The 16,909-nt window shown below is 49.2% G+C and overlaps 1 protein-coding gene across 1 annotated transcript in view; it reads left to right on the top strand.

The window, feature by feature from the left end:
• The first annotated feature begins 12,521 nt into the window (after positions 1 to 12,521).
• Positions 12,522 to 16,909, top strand: part of PRRX1 (paired related homeobox 1) — a 68,483-nt gene continuing 64,095 nt past the window's right edge. Inside the window, 2 exon segments of the mRNA XM_006097753.3 lie at positions 12,522 to 12,877; positions 12,879 to 12,891. Coding sequence (XP_006097815.1) covers positions 12,650 to 12,877; positions 12,879 to 12,891 — 241 coding nt within the window. The 5' untranslated portion in view covers positions 12,522 to 12,649.

The raw sequence follows: 16,909 nt of genomic DNA, 5'->3' as shown, positions 1-16,909 counted from the left end.
CTGAAGAGGCTTGGCTTCTCCACTGTGGCCAGACCAAAGGCCTGGGTCCCGGGTGCCAGAGGAAAACCGGTGCCAGCAGCCAGGGGAAGAAAGGCCTATTGTGCGAATCTTCGTGCAACGGGCTTCTACTATAGCAATAAATGGCACCTGACTCTGATAACCACAACCAGTTCGACTCCTCTTTATTCAACCAATCACAGAAACAAAAAGACTATTCTTTGACTGTCTAAGACTTATTGATCTTCTGTTAATTATTGTTACACATTCATTAACAAGTTAATTAACTTCTGCCTGAGATATGGAGGCAACTAAGCTCAAAAGATATAAGATCGTGGATCTTACTTGTGGACTTAAGTCTCTCTCTGCCCAAGTCTACTCTTTGAGACTTGAAACCCCTCCCTGATATACTCACATGCTATCCTAGAGGAAAGCCAGCAGGGTGGAGACAAGTGGAAATATTGAGCATCGACTTCCTCAAAAACATGAGTTCTCTTTGAAAGACCGTTCAAACCCTGGGAAGCTGAGATACCATTAATTATTGAATTTAAACTTTTATTTTGGCCCTGATGGATGAAGGGCTAGGGGAATATATCAATTTTAGAAATCAAAGAAAATACTTTTTTTTAAATTTGAAAAATATAGTGTTTAATAGTAAGCTCTGCACACAAATCATTTTCTAAATATCAATGTTTATCTCCCCTCTTAGACAGTGAACATACTGTGCTCAGACCTTTTTTTAAAAAAAAATCCTCAGGGTTAGTGGGCACTCAACACATGTTGAGTGAGTACATAAGTGAATGAATGAGCATCTAATGCAGAAAGATCTGAGGGATTGTTTTAAAAGTGGACCTTTTGCTGGTTAGTATTTGAGATAACAGACTTGAAAAGTATAATGAAGAGAGACATCTTGTTGAGAAGTGAAGATCTGAGTGAAGAGGTGAATAGTTAGAATCTGCACATATAGAAAAATCAATCCTAACAAGGGCCATTGTGTTGAATTCTACTTGATATTTAATCTCAAATCCTAATAAAAATAATATAGGCAAAAAAATGCTGGAATCTTCCCTTCAGGTGCTGACTAACTAGCTATTTGTACTTTTTATTTGCTCTTAAATAAAGCTCCCTTTGTTCTCATGCGTAATAGGTTCAAGGTTTTTATTTGTCTTCTTGCTGCAGCAGGGTTGCTAAAATTCTTCAACCTGTGTAAGTACAAATTCATTTTGCAACTAAAGCTGTTATCTCCAGAAGGAACACATTTTCACCAACACAATCCAAAGGCAGAGTCATGATAACAAGCCTTCCTTAGGTTTAAGAACAGGAGTCTGGCTCCTGGCAGATGAGGAACATGTTGATGACAATATGCATATCATTGTGACTTGGCAAAGGATCTTTCACAGCAAAAAAAAGCTGGCACCTTTCCCCCCAAAAAAAGGGGTGGATGGAAAGGTAAAGAGAAAAAATAATCTACATTCAAGCATCCTCTGATTTATAGGATATCTAAACATATATGTGATGATTCTTTCTTTTCCATAGTTCTACCAAGGAAAATAGTAAGTCTTCAGCCCCAGGAGAAGGAAGCAAAGACAGGGTCCCAAACATTTAATGACAGACCCTATTTTTGGATATGGACCCTTGGTGAGGTAAGCAAAGGGACCGATGTTCTTTTCTTCCTCATGATATTTCTAGTTTTTAAAGTGCCCCTATAATGTAGGGTGACTTAAGAAGGTCAAGTGAAGGTAAAGTAGAGGCTAAAGGAAGGGAAACACATTCTTGGGGCTAAATTTATACTAAAGCTTACATGTATAGTTTCAGACCATTGAGTTGGTGTTTCTTTAAACCACTGATGCATACCAACATATTTAGCAAGGTAGTGAAGAGCACATGTGTTATGGTCAGAGGGAACCAGATTCTAATCAAGGCTGGGTGACCTCCCTTATGAAATTGCTTAACCTTGGTTTCCTTATCTGGAGTTACTGTGAAGATGAAATGAGATAACGGATATAAAACACTTAGCATGGTGTTTGGCAAGTAATCAAACCCTGGCCAGGTAGCTCAGTGGGTTAGATTGTCATCACAAAATGCCAAGGTTGTGGATTAGATCCCCGGGCAGGGCACATACAAGAAATAACCAAAGAATGCATACATAAGTGGAACAACAAATTGATGTTTCTCTCTTTCTCTCTAAAATAAATTTTAAACAAATTAAAACATACTAATCAAATGATAATCCTATTATTACTATTTTTACAGCTCCAAGGTTATGTAACTTGATGAGATCTTTATTTCTTCTTACAGCTTCAAGTTATCGTCTAATTTCATTTCACCCTGCAGGATTCCTTTAAACATTTCTTACAGGTCATTTCTAGTGATCAAAAGCTCCCTCAGCGTTTATTTACCTGGAAATATCTTAATTTCGTCCTCACTCTTGAAGGAACGTTATTCCTTCAAAGTTTTTTATGGCAGTTTATTTTTCTTTCAGCCATTAAACTCTATCAGCCCACTGCCTTCTGTCCTATAAAGTTTCTGATGAAAAAAAATCTGCTGACAGTCTTATTGAAGATTCCTTGGATGTGATGAGTCTCTTCCCTCTTGCTGCTTTCAAGATTCTCTATATCTTTGGCTTTTGAAAGTTTGATTATAATGTTGTAGGTATTTTTGAGCTCATCTTGGAGTTTATTGACTGCCGTGTACATTTATATTCGTGTCTTTTATCAGATTTGGGAGTTTTTTGTTTCTTTGGCCATTATTTCTTCAAATAGTCTCTCTGCCCCTTACTCTTTTTCTTCTGGGACTCTCCAGTGCAAAAAATGGTCTGCCTGATAGTGTTTTGCAGGTCACTTAGTCTTCTTTCTGTTCCTCACACTTGATCATTTCCATTGTCATTTATTCAAATTTGCTGGTTCTTTCTTCTGCCTGCTGGTTCTTTCTTCTGCCTGCTCAAAGTGCATTTTTCATTTTAATTATTGTACTTTTCAGCTCCAGAGTTTCTTTTTTAAAAAATTTTGTTTTATTGCTTAAGGCCGTGGTCGGCAAACTGCAGCTCCCGAGCCACATGCGGCTCTTTGGCCCCTTGAGTGTGGCTCTTCCATAAAATACCATGTGCGGGTGCGCGTACAGTGCGATTGAAACTTCGTGGCCCATGCACAGAAGTCGGTTTTCGGCCTGGGTGAGTCTATTTTGAAGAAGTACTGTTGATATTTGGCTCTGTTGACTAATGAGTTTGCCGACCACTGGCTTAAGGTATTACAAAGAGTATTACATATGTGTCCCCCCCGGCCCCCCCCCTTGATCTTCCCCCAGAGTTTCTTTTTATCTTTTCTATCTCTTTATTGATATTTCCATTTTGTTCACAGATTTTTCTCTTGACTTCTCCTCATCTTAAGTTCTTTGAGCACTTTCAAGGCAGTTTTTAAACATCTTTGTCTATTTATTTTTTTTCATTCTGGATGGGCCATACTTCCCTTTCTTTGTATGCCTTGTATATATATTTTTTTGTTATTGAAAACTGGACATTTGTATATAATAATGTGGTAACTCTGGAAATCAGATTCTCTCCCTTTCCCACTGTTGGCTAGTTTTCATTGTTATGGACTATCTCTTGTCCAAGAATCAGCCTGAGGTATAAACTTAGGATCTTCTCAGGTCTTTTCTGAGCCCACACCTTTCCCTGGGCATGCATGGGCACTTTCTAATTTTCACCATATATGCAGTTGCTTTTGAATGTTCTACTTTTTAATGGCTTTCCAAAAAAAAATGGAAAAAAGATTAAAATGAAGGGGCTGGTAGGGTACTGGCCATTTAAATCCACTTCAACTTAAGGGGAGGAGCTTGCAGCAATGGGGGAAGTGTAACAACCATTCCTACCCTCCTCTTGGGCTGCACATCTGTCGTCAGAAACAACAATCAGCAGTTAGAGCACAGATCCCTGATGGTTAGAGGTTAGGGTCCTTTTTTTCCCCACTCCGGCTCCCAGGAGCTGTTTGTATTTGCTCCAGAAACATGTGCACAGCTGCCTGCCACAGGGCTGAAGGTGGAGGATGGGTAGCTGCTACTGTGCTAAGAGTGAAATTGACCAAAATTAACCTCAATTTACTGTCCAAGCCTTTCCCTGGAAGTTTCAAGCCTTCAATAGACTCCAGAGTTTTAAATTAATGACATTAGACAGATTCTGCCAGTGCAATTGTTGTCTAGGTAAGGAGACAGTTTCCTGGTGCTTCCTACTTCTCCGTCTTCCTAGAATCCTCTTCACTTCCCGTTATTTTTTTCCCCTCTGTGCTTCAGTCTGGACACTTTCTTCTGATCTATTTTCAAGCTCACCAATCCTCTCCTGAGCTATGCCAAATATCCAATTAAAGCCATCTACTATTTTCTTAAGTTCTGTTGTTATATTTTTTCAGTTCTAGAAATTCCATTTGGTTCTCATAGTTTCAACAGTGAAGTTCTCATCTTATCATGTATTACTTTGATTATATTAATTATTGTTACTTTTAAGTCCATGTCTGCTACCTCCCATATCTGGGCCACCTATTTCTGTGGTGCATTGCTTCTCTTGGTCTTGTTTCTTCATATGGATGGGTTCTTAAAACTCAAATGCTGGATATTTTGTATGAAAATTATAGTGACCCTGAATGCTATATTCTTGCAGCGAGGATTCAGCCTCGTGAAGACAACAGTGAGGCAAATCAGTTCAATTCAATCTGGGACTGAACTCAGTCTTAGTAAGGCTCAGTTTACATCTAATTTTACTTGCATTCCTAGGCTGTGGCTTTCTGGATTTCCTAACAGGGAGCCTGCAGTATTTCTTGTGGATTCTCCTCCTTGATATGTCACGAACTTCCATTTTGGTTTTGCAGGTTGTCAAAACCTCTGACTTATTTTTATTCACATTATGATATTCTTCTTATCCTTTTATCTTGTGTGGCTCAGTAGTTGAGTGTCAATCCATGCATGAACCAAGAGGTCATTGGTTCAATTCCAAGTCAGGGCACATGCCCAGGTTTCAGGCTCAATCCCCAGTAGAGGGCATGCAGGAGGCAGCTGATCAATGTTTCTATCTTTCTATCTCTTTCCCTTTCTCTTTAAAATCAATAAAAACATATTTTAAAAATTGTATGAAGGAAATAATTCAGACTTCCGGTTTAAAGAAGATGCTCAAAAGAAAAACAAACGCAGAAAGTAGAAAGGCTAAAGCAGTGAGTGGGAAAAGGAGGGTTTTTGTTGTTGTTTTTTAAGCCTGTATGTTGGGGAAAGGTGGCTCTGGTGCTTTATATACGGAGCTGGACACCAGATTCATGACAAGCCAAGGTATATATTGCATAAAAGAGGTGAACAGTGACTTAACCAAGTGTTAAAGTAATAGGTGCATGATCTGCAATGTGTTGAAATAATACATTATTTCAGACTTCTTAAAAAAAAATCAGGGTTCTAAATGCCATTACATAAATTCATCCTTATCTATAGTGATGAAAAGTGAGAGAATAATGGCAGAAAAACGTGATACTAGAAGTAATGATAGCTGCAACTGCTCTTCTAGACAGTCTTGCCTATATTCTACATGGCCCACCCACTGGGTTTGCAAAAAAAAAAAAATGAGCATTAAAGTTAGCTGAAGCACCTTATGGACTTCAAATTGGCCAACTTACCCAGGCCCAAAGCATGTTGTACCTAATCTTAAAATCCCATCCCACTTTTGGTCAGCCCAGAAACAGAGCTCTCGGGTCCAAAAGTTGGGGAGCTCACAGAGGCAGGGAGCCAGCTCACGACCTTGGCTCAGATACCTTACGTAGGGCCAAGAATCCAGTGAGCATGCAGGTTCTCCAATTCTCAGACTGTGATACAAAACCCCCCAGACTTGAGCTCTCCCTGCACAGGACTGAAGGGTCAACAGTGCTTCCCCCTGGCAGCTCTGGGTTGCCATTCCCAGTTTTAAACTTCTTAGTCCCATGCATATGTCCACTCTAAAGGATTTTTTTTAGCAAGAATTTAGCCGCCTGTTTTTCTGTGGAGCCCAGAGGAACCTGTGACCTGAGTGTAAGGGAATAGCAGAGGAAGGGAATTAACATTTGTTGCATATTGACTAAGGTAAAGCATTTTACTTTTGTTTTCTTTCTTATTCTCCAAACAGCCATGTGTGATCCCTCTGAGCCTGCCTGCTGAGCCAGGCTTGAGTTCCTTGGGACAAAGAGGTATGTCACCTGCACATACAAATGTCCTGAGGGCAACCTGATTACTAAATGTTATGAGCATACTCTAATACCACAGCTACTGGTACACACTCACATGGAGTTTTGCCTATTCCTTTGCTCCAGTGTTACTGAATCCTCGGTTCCAATTTGACAAGCACTTGTTGACTTTTTAATTATAGGTTATGCTGACTAGATAAAATAGGCAAACCTTAGTGATTACTTTAGATGAGCTGGAGGTAGTGTCAGAGAGAGAGGAAGACGGACTAATGCCTAGGTTTCCTACTGTGGGACAGGGAGGAGCATGGGAGAGCAGGTGCGTTCAGTTTGGGACACATTGAGTTCCAAGTTCCTCAATGAATGTGCGTGTCCAGCAAGAAGATAGCTGTCTTCCTCCTCACTGTCTCTCAGGCCTTACCATGTGCTAAGCACTGTGTTAAATGACTTGCACGCATTCTCATTTCATTCTCACAAATGTACATGGTAGGGGCCATGCGTAGCCTTATTGGAAAGATGAGCAAATGGAGACTTAAAGAAGTAAGTAACTTGCCCAGTTTGCTCAAGGCGATTTAGGTTTTAGACTCATTGACACAGATGGTAATTAACCATGAAAATGCATGAGATCGTCTAACAACTAGTTTATTGGAAAAGAGAGTGAGGATGAAGGACAGAACACAGGAGAATATCAATATTTAAGGAGTGAGCCGAGGGAAAGGCTCAGAGAGTGAAGACCAAGGAGAAGTGATAAGAGAAATAGAGGACCAGATGAAATTTCAAAAAGAGAGTGCTCAGTGGTGCCAATCACAACAGAGGCGTTTAGTAAAATAAGGTGGGAGGATATTCATCGCATTTGCCAATATACAGGTTACCGATGTCTTTAGCTAAAGCTGGCTTGGTGATGGATACAAAGCTAGCGCCCAGTGGATAGAAGAGCAGAAAGTCCCAGTGAACACCACTAGGTCCCAGCCTGGTGGGCCTCTCAGCCTGTTACATCATGTACGCATTACCAGCTCACTGCTTGGAAATGTGGTTTTAGTCCTATTTCATTTGATTATTGCAAAATATCAAAATAATTCAATAGGACCATTAGATGGAGATGGGGTGGGCGAAGAGCATTCACCCATGCATAGGAGGAACGTTCCTAAAATGCCGCTTATGATGACAAGAACCACAAGCAGAGGGCAAAGGAGAGTTTCCTTTCAAGTCTGGCATAAAGTGCCCTCAAAAACATTAAACTAGGGGAACCCTGCAGAATCCCATTTTATCGTTAATGAAATGTATACACTAGATGGTCAACCATGAGTGGAAAAGTGTTCCTGCCCCACAGCATGTTATGTGCACGAGGGTGGTAGTGTCTTGTTATGTGTCATGGAATCTATGACCTATCACATGTGATAGTCATGGCAGCTTATTAACGTGTGAGAGTAGAACTCCTGGCTTCCACCTCAGAGGGGAAACTGCTTGGGGTGGGGGGCGTTCTGCTAGCCAGATGGGGGCAGAATTCTACCAGTTTCCAGTGCCAGGGAAACCCTGGACAGTAACCAATACGGAACCTGACGATGAAGAGGACTACCCAAGGGCCCGTGGCAGGGAACCAAACCTTCCTTCCTTGGTCTGATCTCTTGGTAAGTTTCCTTCCTTGGTCCCAGCTTTGTTCCCACTCACTTGAGGAGAAATCCAAAAACAGGAGTTAATTTAAAGAGGGTAAGAGTTGGACAGCCACTGGCAGATGCGGGAAGGATCGTAAGGAAAAGGATTCTAGCTAGTGACATCACCCAGAGCTTCACATTTTTAATAAGTACTGACTGATGGATGGAAGTCAAAGCAAATGCCAAGGGAAGAGCTACACGTGTCCAGAGATTCTGAGTTAGAAATGCTCTCCTTCCATCTCTTTCTTAAAGGAAGGCCCCTGGGGAAGTCACAAAGTAGTGATTAAGGAACGAAACAGGCCAGGGATCTCTGGGGCCTTCCAAGTTCCCAGGCCAGGCCTGCAGGGAGATAAGCTTGGCCCCAGGCACAGCTTCTTCTCTCCTGACATCTTTCTGCCAGATGGTCCCTCTCAAATTCTAGAGGTGCTTGGCCCTCCTGGTTCATGCAACCTGAGCCAGAGAACTTTGGTTCACCAAACTTCCTCTCCCTCCACCCCTCCGGCACGAAGGCAGGCGCAGGGCCTGGGCAGGGAAATGCTGGTGCCCCGAGAAGGCGAGAAGGCGCTCTGGACCTAAAGCACTGGCTCCAGGGCGTGGAGAGAGCCTCCCCCCTCAGGCCAGCTGGCAGCAGGAACCCAAACCTTTCACCTTTTGCTATTTACTGGGTGAATCTCCCTATTACAATCCAGAATCTCAAAAAATTACAAATGTTGTATGAAAACATAATCAGAATGTGGATTCAATCCACTAGTAATTGTTAATTGAAAAAGAAAGGAGAGAGGGGGGAAAAACACAATCCTGCAGGGTCTATGCCTGGAGCTTTCTGCTTTCTTGGGGAGCCTCCCAGCGTATATCCCCCAACCACCCTGCCTCACCGACTCCCTTTGGTGATCTCCGCGGGAGCTGGAGGATGTTGGGGCTCTGTCCCTGCAGTTGAGGCCTACGGGACACCCTGGGAAGGAGACACCTTCTGGAGGGGTTAAGATCCCTGCAAACCTTCTGCGCTCCTGTGGCCTCCGCAGGATTCCCCCAACTCCCCCCCCCACCCCCAAATAAAAAGTGCTCAGGGACTGCCGGCGAGAGGGGCCCTGCTGTCTGCCTGGAGAGCCTGTCCCAATACCGGTTCTTCCCTTTCCCTGGACGCCCTGGGAGTGTGCCCCCAGATCCCAGCTTCTGGGTTTGGAGAACACCCTGCCCCTCTCCCTCCCGCAGTCCTCAAAGGCCACCCCCATTCCTTCAAAGGGGCCCCCAGACTGGACCAGGTCCACACAGTCACCGGTATTTGCGCTTTCTTCTGATAGAAGTTTGGGGAAAATACTGTGCGTAGCAATTTATAATCACGTATAGATATGTACATATCTGGGCGACAACTGTTAGGCAGCTGGGTCTGGTGTTGGTGTCGAAACCGCTAGCATCCTAGGTGGTGTTGGTGAGATCAGTTGGTATGGTCACACGAGTGCCCAGTGGACGGTGCTCAGGGGGCGCCTGATTCCTCTGCAGAACGAACGCAGCGCAATCTCAGTGGTGATGTCCGCTTCTGTCTGCAACCCTGCGTCTCAGGCCTGAATTCAGGGGCGCCACCTCCCCGTCACCAACCCGGCAGACGGCGGACCCGGGACCAGGCAACTTCCTCTGAAGGGCCATCTCCCCCAACTGGGAAGGTCGTTGGTCTGCAGAGGAAGCGGCACACCCGGGTGTCAGAAGCCCCTGGCCCCTTACCCAGACCTTTGTCACAAAAGGCAGCTCAGTCGGTGTTAGGGACGAAAAGAAACGTTTGCAATACGACTATGTGGAGAAGGGTGGAGAAGGGGAGACTGGCGAGGGCCTGCTCCGGTTCTGGGGACGAAACCACCAGTGCCTCGCGCGCACGGAGGGAAGGGAAGCGCGGCCCGCCGGCCTTCCGCCCAGGCTCACCCAGCAGGACGCCTGGCGAAAACCTCTCCGTGCGATTAAGTCACCTCACTTGGAGCCGGTGGCACCGACACGTGTGACGCTTGATGGAGGCTCCGTGGTGGAAATCCCCGCGGAAGCGCCCCCCCCCCCAACACTCCCACGGGCGCGGGCCCACCCGGCGCGCGTCCGCCCTCCCACCGGCATCCCGCTCGCAGGGCCCCGCGGAGGGACAGATGTTTTACTGCCCGGAGCCCCTGACCGCTGGGGAGACGGAGCGGCGGGCGCGGGCGCTGCGTGGTGCTCTCGCGAGGCGCTGGCGGGGCTCTGGTCTCTCGGTCGGGGTGCTAGCGGTCCGTGGGAGGCCGAGGGATGGAAAGAGGAGGGGGAAGTGGGTTGACTAATGATGAAAAAGTCTCCTCCATCCCGGCTCCTTAATTAAATGCATGGAAAGAACCGAGGCGTGCACATCTGGTTTCAATCTGCAGCCCTTTGATGGCATCAAATGTTCTTTTCCCAGATCAGGGCTGGAAGTTCTGGGCTAACTACGGTCGTTTGGAGCCCAGAAACCATTTACACACACTAGGACCCTTTCTCTTCAGTCGAGACTCGGCTATAGGAGAAAAAGAAAGAAAGAAGAAAAAAAACACACACCTAGTAATCAAGGGAGATGGTGTGTGTGTGTGTGTGTGTGTGTGTGTGTGTGTGTGTGTGTGTGTGTTTAAAGAACATAAAACGCCACAAATAAGCACTTAATATTTTACTTACTCGTCATATAGTAACTCATTTCTAATGAGACTATTAAAGCTGTTACCAAATTCCAACAGGTCATGAAAAAATCGCTCAGCACCTCCCTGTCCTCTGTCAAGTTAGGGCTCAGCAGACAGACGACAGAGCGTTATCTGTCAACTTAGGTGGGGCCCCCTGCCCTCCCCTCCCCTCCCCCAAGCCGCGAGGCACTGGGCCGGACCCTGCAGAGCGCAGGAGCCTCCGCCGTGGAGCGCCCAGCCGGCTCCGCATCTGGGCAGCGCGACCCTCTCGGTAGAGCGTCCCTGCCTGGGGAAGCGACCTTGGCCGCACCAACAAGGTTACGAAATTGGGCAGACTCGGGGGCGGGGGGTGGGGGGGGGCTAGGAGACGGGGAGCATGTGTGATAGACTCCTAGAGTCCTTTCTTCCAGCTAAATAAATATGTAAATTTCCTACCGCCCCGGCGGGGGTGGGGGTGGGAATCCTAGCGGCGCGGAGAGCCTCGAATCGATTCGGCGCCTTCAGATCGCCCCCAATCTGCCCCAGTCCGCGGAAGAGGCGTGGGAGACTCCCATGATGATCGCTCCTGTGACTTTATTACATTGTTTCCTAGGTTGTCTCCGCAGGGCCAAACGCAGCCCTCCTAGGCTTTGCTCTCTCCCGCGTTCCCTCTGAGGCGCTCCTCCACCCCCACCGCAAAAACTGTTAGAACAGCAGGAAACGTTAAAAAAAAATTTTTTTTTAAAGGCAGGGAGAGGAGAAAATTTGATTGAAATCATTGTGGATTTTCTCGGACAAGTTTTCCTGCAGCTGTTATCAAAACATGCAAATGAGATTTCCCCCCAACAGGATCTTAAACGAATCCGGAGGAGTTAACGCGCCGAAGCAAAATAATCTTCCCGTTTGAAGTGACTGTGGGTTTCAGTTTGTCTGTTCTCCCTGTGATACTATTGCAGGGGAATGATAATTAGACCTTTACTTGAAAAAATCCAAAGGGGCTCGCTTGCTTTCTCTGCCCTCCCTCCTCCCTTCCCCCTCCCTCTCTCCCTCTCTCGCTCCCTCCCTCTCTCTTTCTCTCTGGCTCAGATGTTGGCAAAGGGGTTTTTCTCCATCAGACTGTTTCTTGGTCCGAGGGAAAAGGAGGAAGAAGGAGATTGTGATGGAGAAAGGGGGTCTGTAAATCGTCAGGCACCGCACAAAGGCTTTGCCACGTAATTACAGGCTCCTATTAAGTGGAGATCTGCCCTCCCAGGGGTCTCCAATTTTCTTGTATTCCCTACAAAGCGTCCTCTGCATGCCAGTTTGTGCCTTTTGAAGTGCCAGAGAGCTTCTTGATCCAACTGAGAAGGAAAAGGAGCTGGGCAAGAAGAGGGGGAGAGAGAGAGAGAAGAGAGAGGGGGGAAACCCACCACCACCCTCCTTCGGACTCCTGAAGCCCTTTTTTTTTTTCCCTCCTCCTAACGAAAAGTAAAGTGAGAATCCTGCTCTCCAGTACATCTGCAAGACATCACCCTCTCCTCCTGAAACTCTAGTCACTCCTGAGAATCCACAGGAGTGCCGAGAGGGGGAACGCGCTTTCTTGAAGATGTTTTAAAGCTGGAACAAGCCTTCTTCTGTTGGTGCTTGAACTCTTGCCTGGGAATAACTTTTTTCACCTTAAAAAAAAAAAAACACCCACTTTGATTCTTCTCTCCCACCCCTTCTCCTCTCTTCTGGTGTTTGCCTAACTCCCCCGCCCTGCTGGCTTCCCCTCTCTCCTCTCCCCCTTACTATTATTTTTAGTGTGTGCGTGTGGACGCTTTTGGAGAGAGAGGTGGAAGGAATTCTTTTCTCCTGACTTGAACGCGGGGTGACTTTTGGACTCTACTTTTTGGTGTGGGTTATCTCTTTGGACCGCGCCGGACTTGGCCTCGGGAAGGCAGCCGGGGCTGTCAGAGCTGCTGTGGGAGAGCGCTCTGCTCTGCACCAGGGGTCCCCCGCCCTCTTTCCACTTTTTTTTTTCCTGTTCTTCCCCTCCTTCTCTCTCTCTCTCTCTCTCTCTCTCTCTCTCTCTCTCTCTCTCTCTCTCTCCACTCCCCCTCTCTCTTCCCCACTCGGCTCCTCTCCCCCCTCGCGCCCACAGCGTTTGGTGTTGATTCGAGCGGGAAGAGGGGGGTGGGTGGGATCCGAGGGGGAGACCATGACCTCCAGCTACGGGCACGTTCTGGAGCGGCAACCGGCGCTGGGCGGCCGCTTGGACAGCCCGGGCAACCTCGACACCCTGCAGGCGAAAAAGAACTTCTCCGTCAGTCACCTGCTAGACCTGGAGGAGGCCGGGGACATGGTGGCGGCGCAGGCGGACGAGAGCGTGGGCGAGGCGGGCCGGAGCCTGCTGGAGTCGCCGGGGCTCACCAGCGGCAGCGACACCCCCGCAGCAGGACAGTGAGTGCGGGGCGCCTGCCCCGGGGCGGCCCGGGTGTCCGGGACCGAGGGCGGGGGGCCGAGCGGGGCGGCCCAGGGGAGGGAGTCGGGGACCAGGCGAGGCGGCGGCAGTGGCCGGAGGAAGGGCCGGTCCCAGATGGGAAGCGGAATGAGGAGAGGAGGGCTCCTCCGCAGGCGTCGCCAGGGCAGACGCCGGAGAGAGACCCCGAGGCCCCGCGGTCGGTCGGTTGGTCGGGGTCAGGGCACTGCCCGCGCGAGTGTCGCTGAGGCCGCCTGCGCCGTCCCTGCGTCCCCGGCGAGCCAGGCGGCGCGATCTCCCCGCTGGCAGGCGGCAGGGCTGGGAAGGGGCTTAGAGGGGTGCAGACCCGGGGAGCCCGCCCTGTTGGGGAGGCAGCGGTTAGAGACGCGGCGGGGAGGGGCAGGAGGGCTTCTTCCAGCGGTGTGTGCGGGCGAGGGGGCAGCAGGGGCAGAGGGAGCCGGACTGGGCGCCGCCGGTGGCCGGGGTGGCGGGCTCGGGAGGCCTGGCCTGCAGGGTGGGCTGCGCTGGAGCCCGGACGGCCTCCTGAGCTGCCCTGGGCCCCCTCTACCTGCAAATGGGCGGGAGACCCTGGCAGAGTCAAACGCCTGATGGCTCCTCTGGTGTGAAACCCAGCTCCTGCCCCGCAAGATCCCGCACGAGATGCGCGGGGCAAGCTGGGTTCCCGTGTGGAGCCCGGTGTCACTGTGGAGGGGTTCTCCCTATTGGCGTCAAAACCTCCAGAAAACTCCAGCGCGGTCTCCCTTCCCCATCCTCCCGGACCGGTAGGAGCGCCCCCAGGAATGTCGCCGGGTGTTATTAACCAAGCCCTAAAGCGTGACTCCCAGTGTGTCCGCATGTCCCGAGTCTGTAACAGACCTGACACCGCGCTCATCCCAGGTGACATGGGACTGGAGATTTCCCCCTTGAGGTCTGCAAGAGCCTAAACTTGGCTGGAAGTTTTAAAATGAGGGCTGATCCCTTTCCGTGTCACTATTTGCCAACTGCTATTTTGCCGTCAGATTTGGAACTTGTGGAACCAGGCGTTCTGTGACTTTCAAAAAACATAGCCAATGTCAGACTTTGAGAAAACAGACAAAGTAACCAGACCCAGAAACAGCTGGAAGCAAGGCCTGGGCAAAGCAGTGGGAGCCCCCAAGGGGGTAGAGCCGGCCACAGGAAGCCTGCCCTCGCACTCTTCCTCGGTCCAGGCGTGGGCTCCCCGCAGTGTATTTTAGCCAAAATGGAATTGGGACCTAGGTACTTGCAGAGGCAGAGGGCCACGGGCGTCTGGTCTGGCCTGGCCTGGCCCTAGGGAAAGATGGCCAACTCTGAGGAATGAAGACCAGGTGTCCCCAAGGGCTAGGCACAGAGGCAGGGGATTCCTCGTCAGCAGGTACTGGTGCTGGGGACTGCTCTTGTGGCACGCACGGGTAGTGTTAATTGTTTGCATAGACACTTTTCGCTCCAAGAAAATGCACTGTGAAATAATATTCTTTTTTAAGGTCTTACTGGGAAAATTTAATCGCACGAAGAACAGGGAGAACAGTCTTCCGAATGTCCATGTACCTACTGCCCCGCTTCAGCCATTCTGCCCCTGTTCCCCCATGGCTAATGCTCTGTTCCAAAAGTTATCACCATTCGGAGCCCAGGAGGCTGGACCCACAACAGAAACAGAGCGGTGAAGAAAGCGCTGCTTAGAAGAGGGTGGGGCGGGTGTGTCCAGCCCGAAGTGTGAGCGGAAGGCTTGAAAAGCAGGCCCAAGGCTCCTGGCCACAGCAAGCTCAGGGCCCAGCCCGGCAGCGGTGGGCACAGGGAGCTACAGAGCGAGGCTGGGCCCAGGAGGCTGCCTGGGAAGCGCCCTCAAGCCCAGGCGAAGGCTGTGCCTGAGGTGGAGGAAGGCGACCCCAGGACAGCTCCTGGGATCCAGGCCTCCCGCTGCCCAGGCTTTGCTGCCCACAGGGCATCTGCTGCGGGCATGAGGACCGGCAAAGAGCAGTGGGCTCCGTTGGGGACTGTGTGTCGGAGGGAAAGGGATGAGAACTGCAGTCACCTGCCTGCTTGATAAGTGTGCACATCTCAGAGAATGGAGTAACAAGGCCCAGTGGGGAGTGGACCCGCAAAGGAAACGGAGGGAGGTTCGGAGGCCAGCCAGGGAGAGGACGTTGAGGAAGGATGGTCCATAGAGTTACGAAAGGAGGTCGCAGAAAGCAGAGCTGAGGTGATGGGGACAAAATCACCTTCACCTGGGGCTGGGAAAGTAGCTGGATACACACACACACACACACACACACACACACACACACACCGCAGGCCTGGTTTTCCAGAGATGGCGAAAGGCCTATTCTAACAAATAGTTGTTGCTCTTAGAAATAAAGTTCCCTCGTCCTCCTGCCTCATCTCTGGAATGAAGGGTCTGGTAAGCTGGGCGATGGCAAGTGTCCAGGAGGACCCTTGCCCTCGGTTCTCGGCCTCCCTCAGGAGTTGCCCAGGAGGCTGTTGTGGGCTACCTGGCAGCTGGCACTGGCTGGGTCTCCAGTCGGCTGGAGACAGTGAATCAGAGACCAGGGGAGTCTCCAGGCAGAGGACTAGAGCTGGGCTCCGAGCCGCCAGGGCCAGAGGCCTCACCGAGAGTCAGGCGCTTCTTGCAGCCTGCTGGGAGGCCACTGCAGAGTGGCTTCGGAGGGATGGGGAACCTCCCGAGACACCTTTTATTCTTCCAGCGACATGGAAACAGGTCATCCCTAAATTTTCTTTAGGGCTGAAATTAGTAAAACAGACTCCATTTACGTTTGCAATTTTAGATCATTCATGTTGCAAAATGCTGAATTACAACCTGGGCCAGCCTTGGCAAAGAGCTGCTAAGTATCCTGTCCACAGTGAGGGCTTCTGCTGACCTCCTGCACACCCATCCCCTGAAATTCTGTTTCCCTGTTGGTTGAGATTCACTCCCCTTTCTTCCCTCCACTACGGATTCTCCCAGCCTGTAAATTTCTAAAACTTCTAGGTTCCAATACCTGAAGGGTTTAAAGAAACGGTTCTTTAACACTGTTAGGAATGCAGTGGCGAGTGGGGGAGTGTGGAGTGTGAAGGGGGGTGGTGGTGTTAGATCAGGGGCGGTCAGGGAAAAGGAAAGAGGAACAGGTCATAAAACAGGCAGACTACTCCTAGGAGGACTGTGCATCCCGCTGTCATTTCTTAATCTGAACTTCTGCAAACTCTTAAAAAAAAAAAAAACCCCTGCCTTCCACGTTCCCAGCCTCTAAATTAGTGAAACCAGATTGTCCTAATAAGACCTTTTGTTGGAAACACATGTAGTCATAAAAAGGTAGACGGAAAGTCAATTAGACACGCGCGCGCACACGCACACACGCACAGGCCGGTGCTAAGTGTGCGCCGGACGCAGCTGGGGCCCGGCCAGGGCGGATGCAAATACAGCACAGAGGCCCGGGAAATTGATTTGTCACAAAGGGAGAGGTGTAAACGCGGCGCAGAGGAATCGCTCCCCCAATCCCTCCGCCACACACCGGGGGGCCCACCTCCGCCAACTATTCCTCGCGAGATAAACTCCTAGGGAGTTTGAACATTCCCCAGGCGCACTGCAGTTGGAATTGCATCAGAATATCCATTTCCCCGGAGTCTCGGCGTTTACAGACTTCTGCGGTGCAAGAAGTTTTCTTATGGGGCACCGTCCTGGGACCTAGAGCCGGTGTGGCACTCTGAATTTGGGCCTCAATTATCTCCACTCAATGGGGAGTCAAGAAAAAATACATCGTCTTAAGGGTAGCCTGGGGAAAAAATTATCTATAGAGGAGGTAGTGAAATCCAGGATCACGGGGAGGGAGGGTGACTGAGTCCCTAAAGTCCAAAGTCAAGTTCAGAGAAGAGGTGGTGAATCCTGTTCATCTTACACGCAGGGGCAGGGGCTGGATGGCCTCCGTCTCTTACATTAATTTTGGGGAAACGGACAGTCTGGTGACTTGCACCGCTTTAGAGCCAAGC

This window comes from Myotis lucifugus, unplaced genomic scaffold (genome assembly GCF_000147115.1).
Source record: "Myotis lucifugus unplaced genomic scaffold, Myoluc2.0 scaffold_211, whole genome shotgun sequence".
Classification (NCBI taxonomy): Eukaryota; Metazoa; Chordata; class Mammalia; order Chiroptera; family Vespertilionidae; genus Myotis; species Myotis lucifugus.
This window is presented reverse-complemented; position numbering and strand designations above follow the sequence as displayed.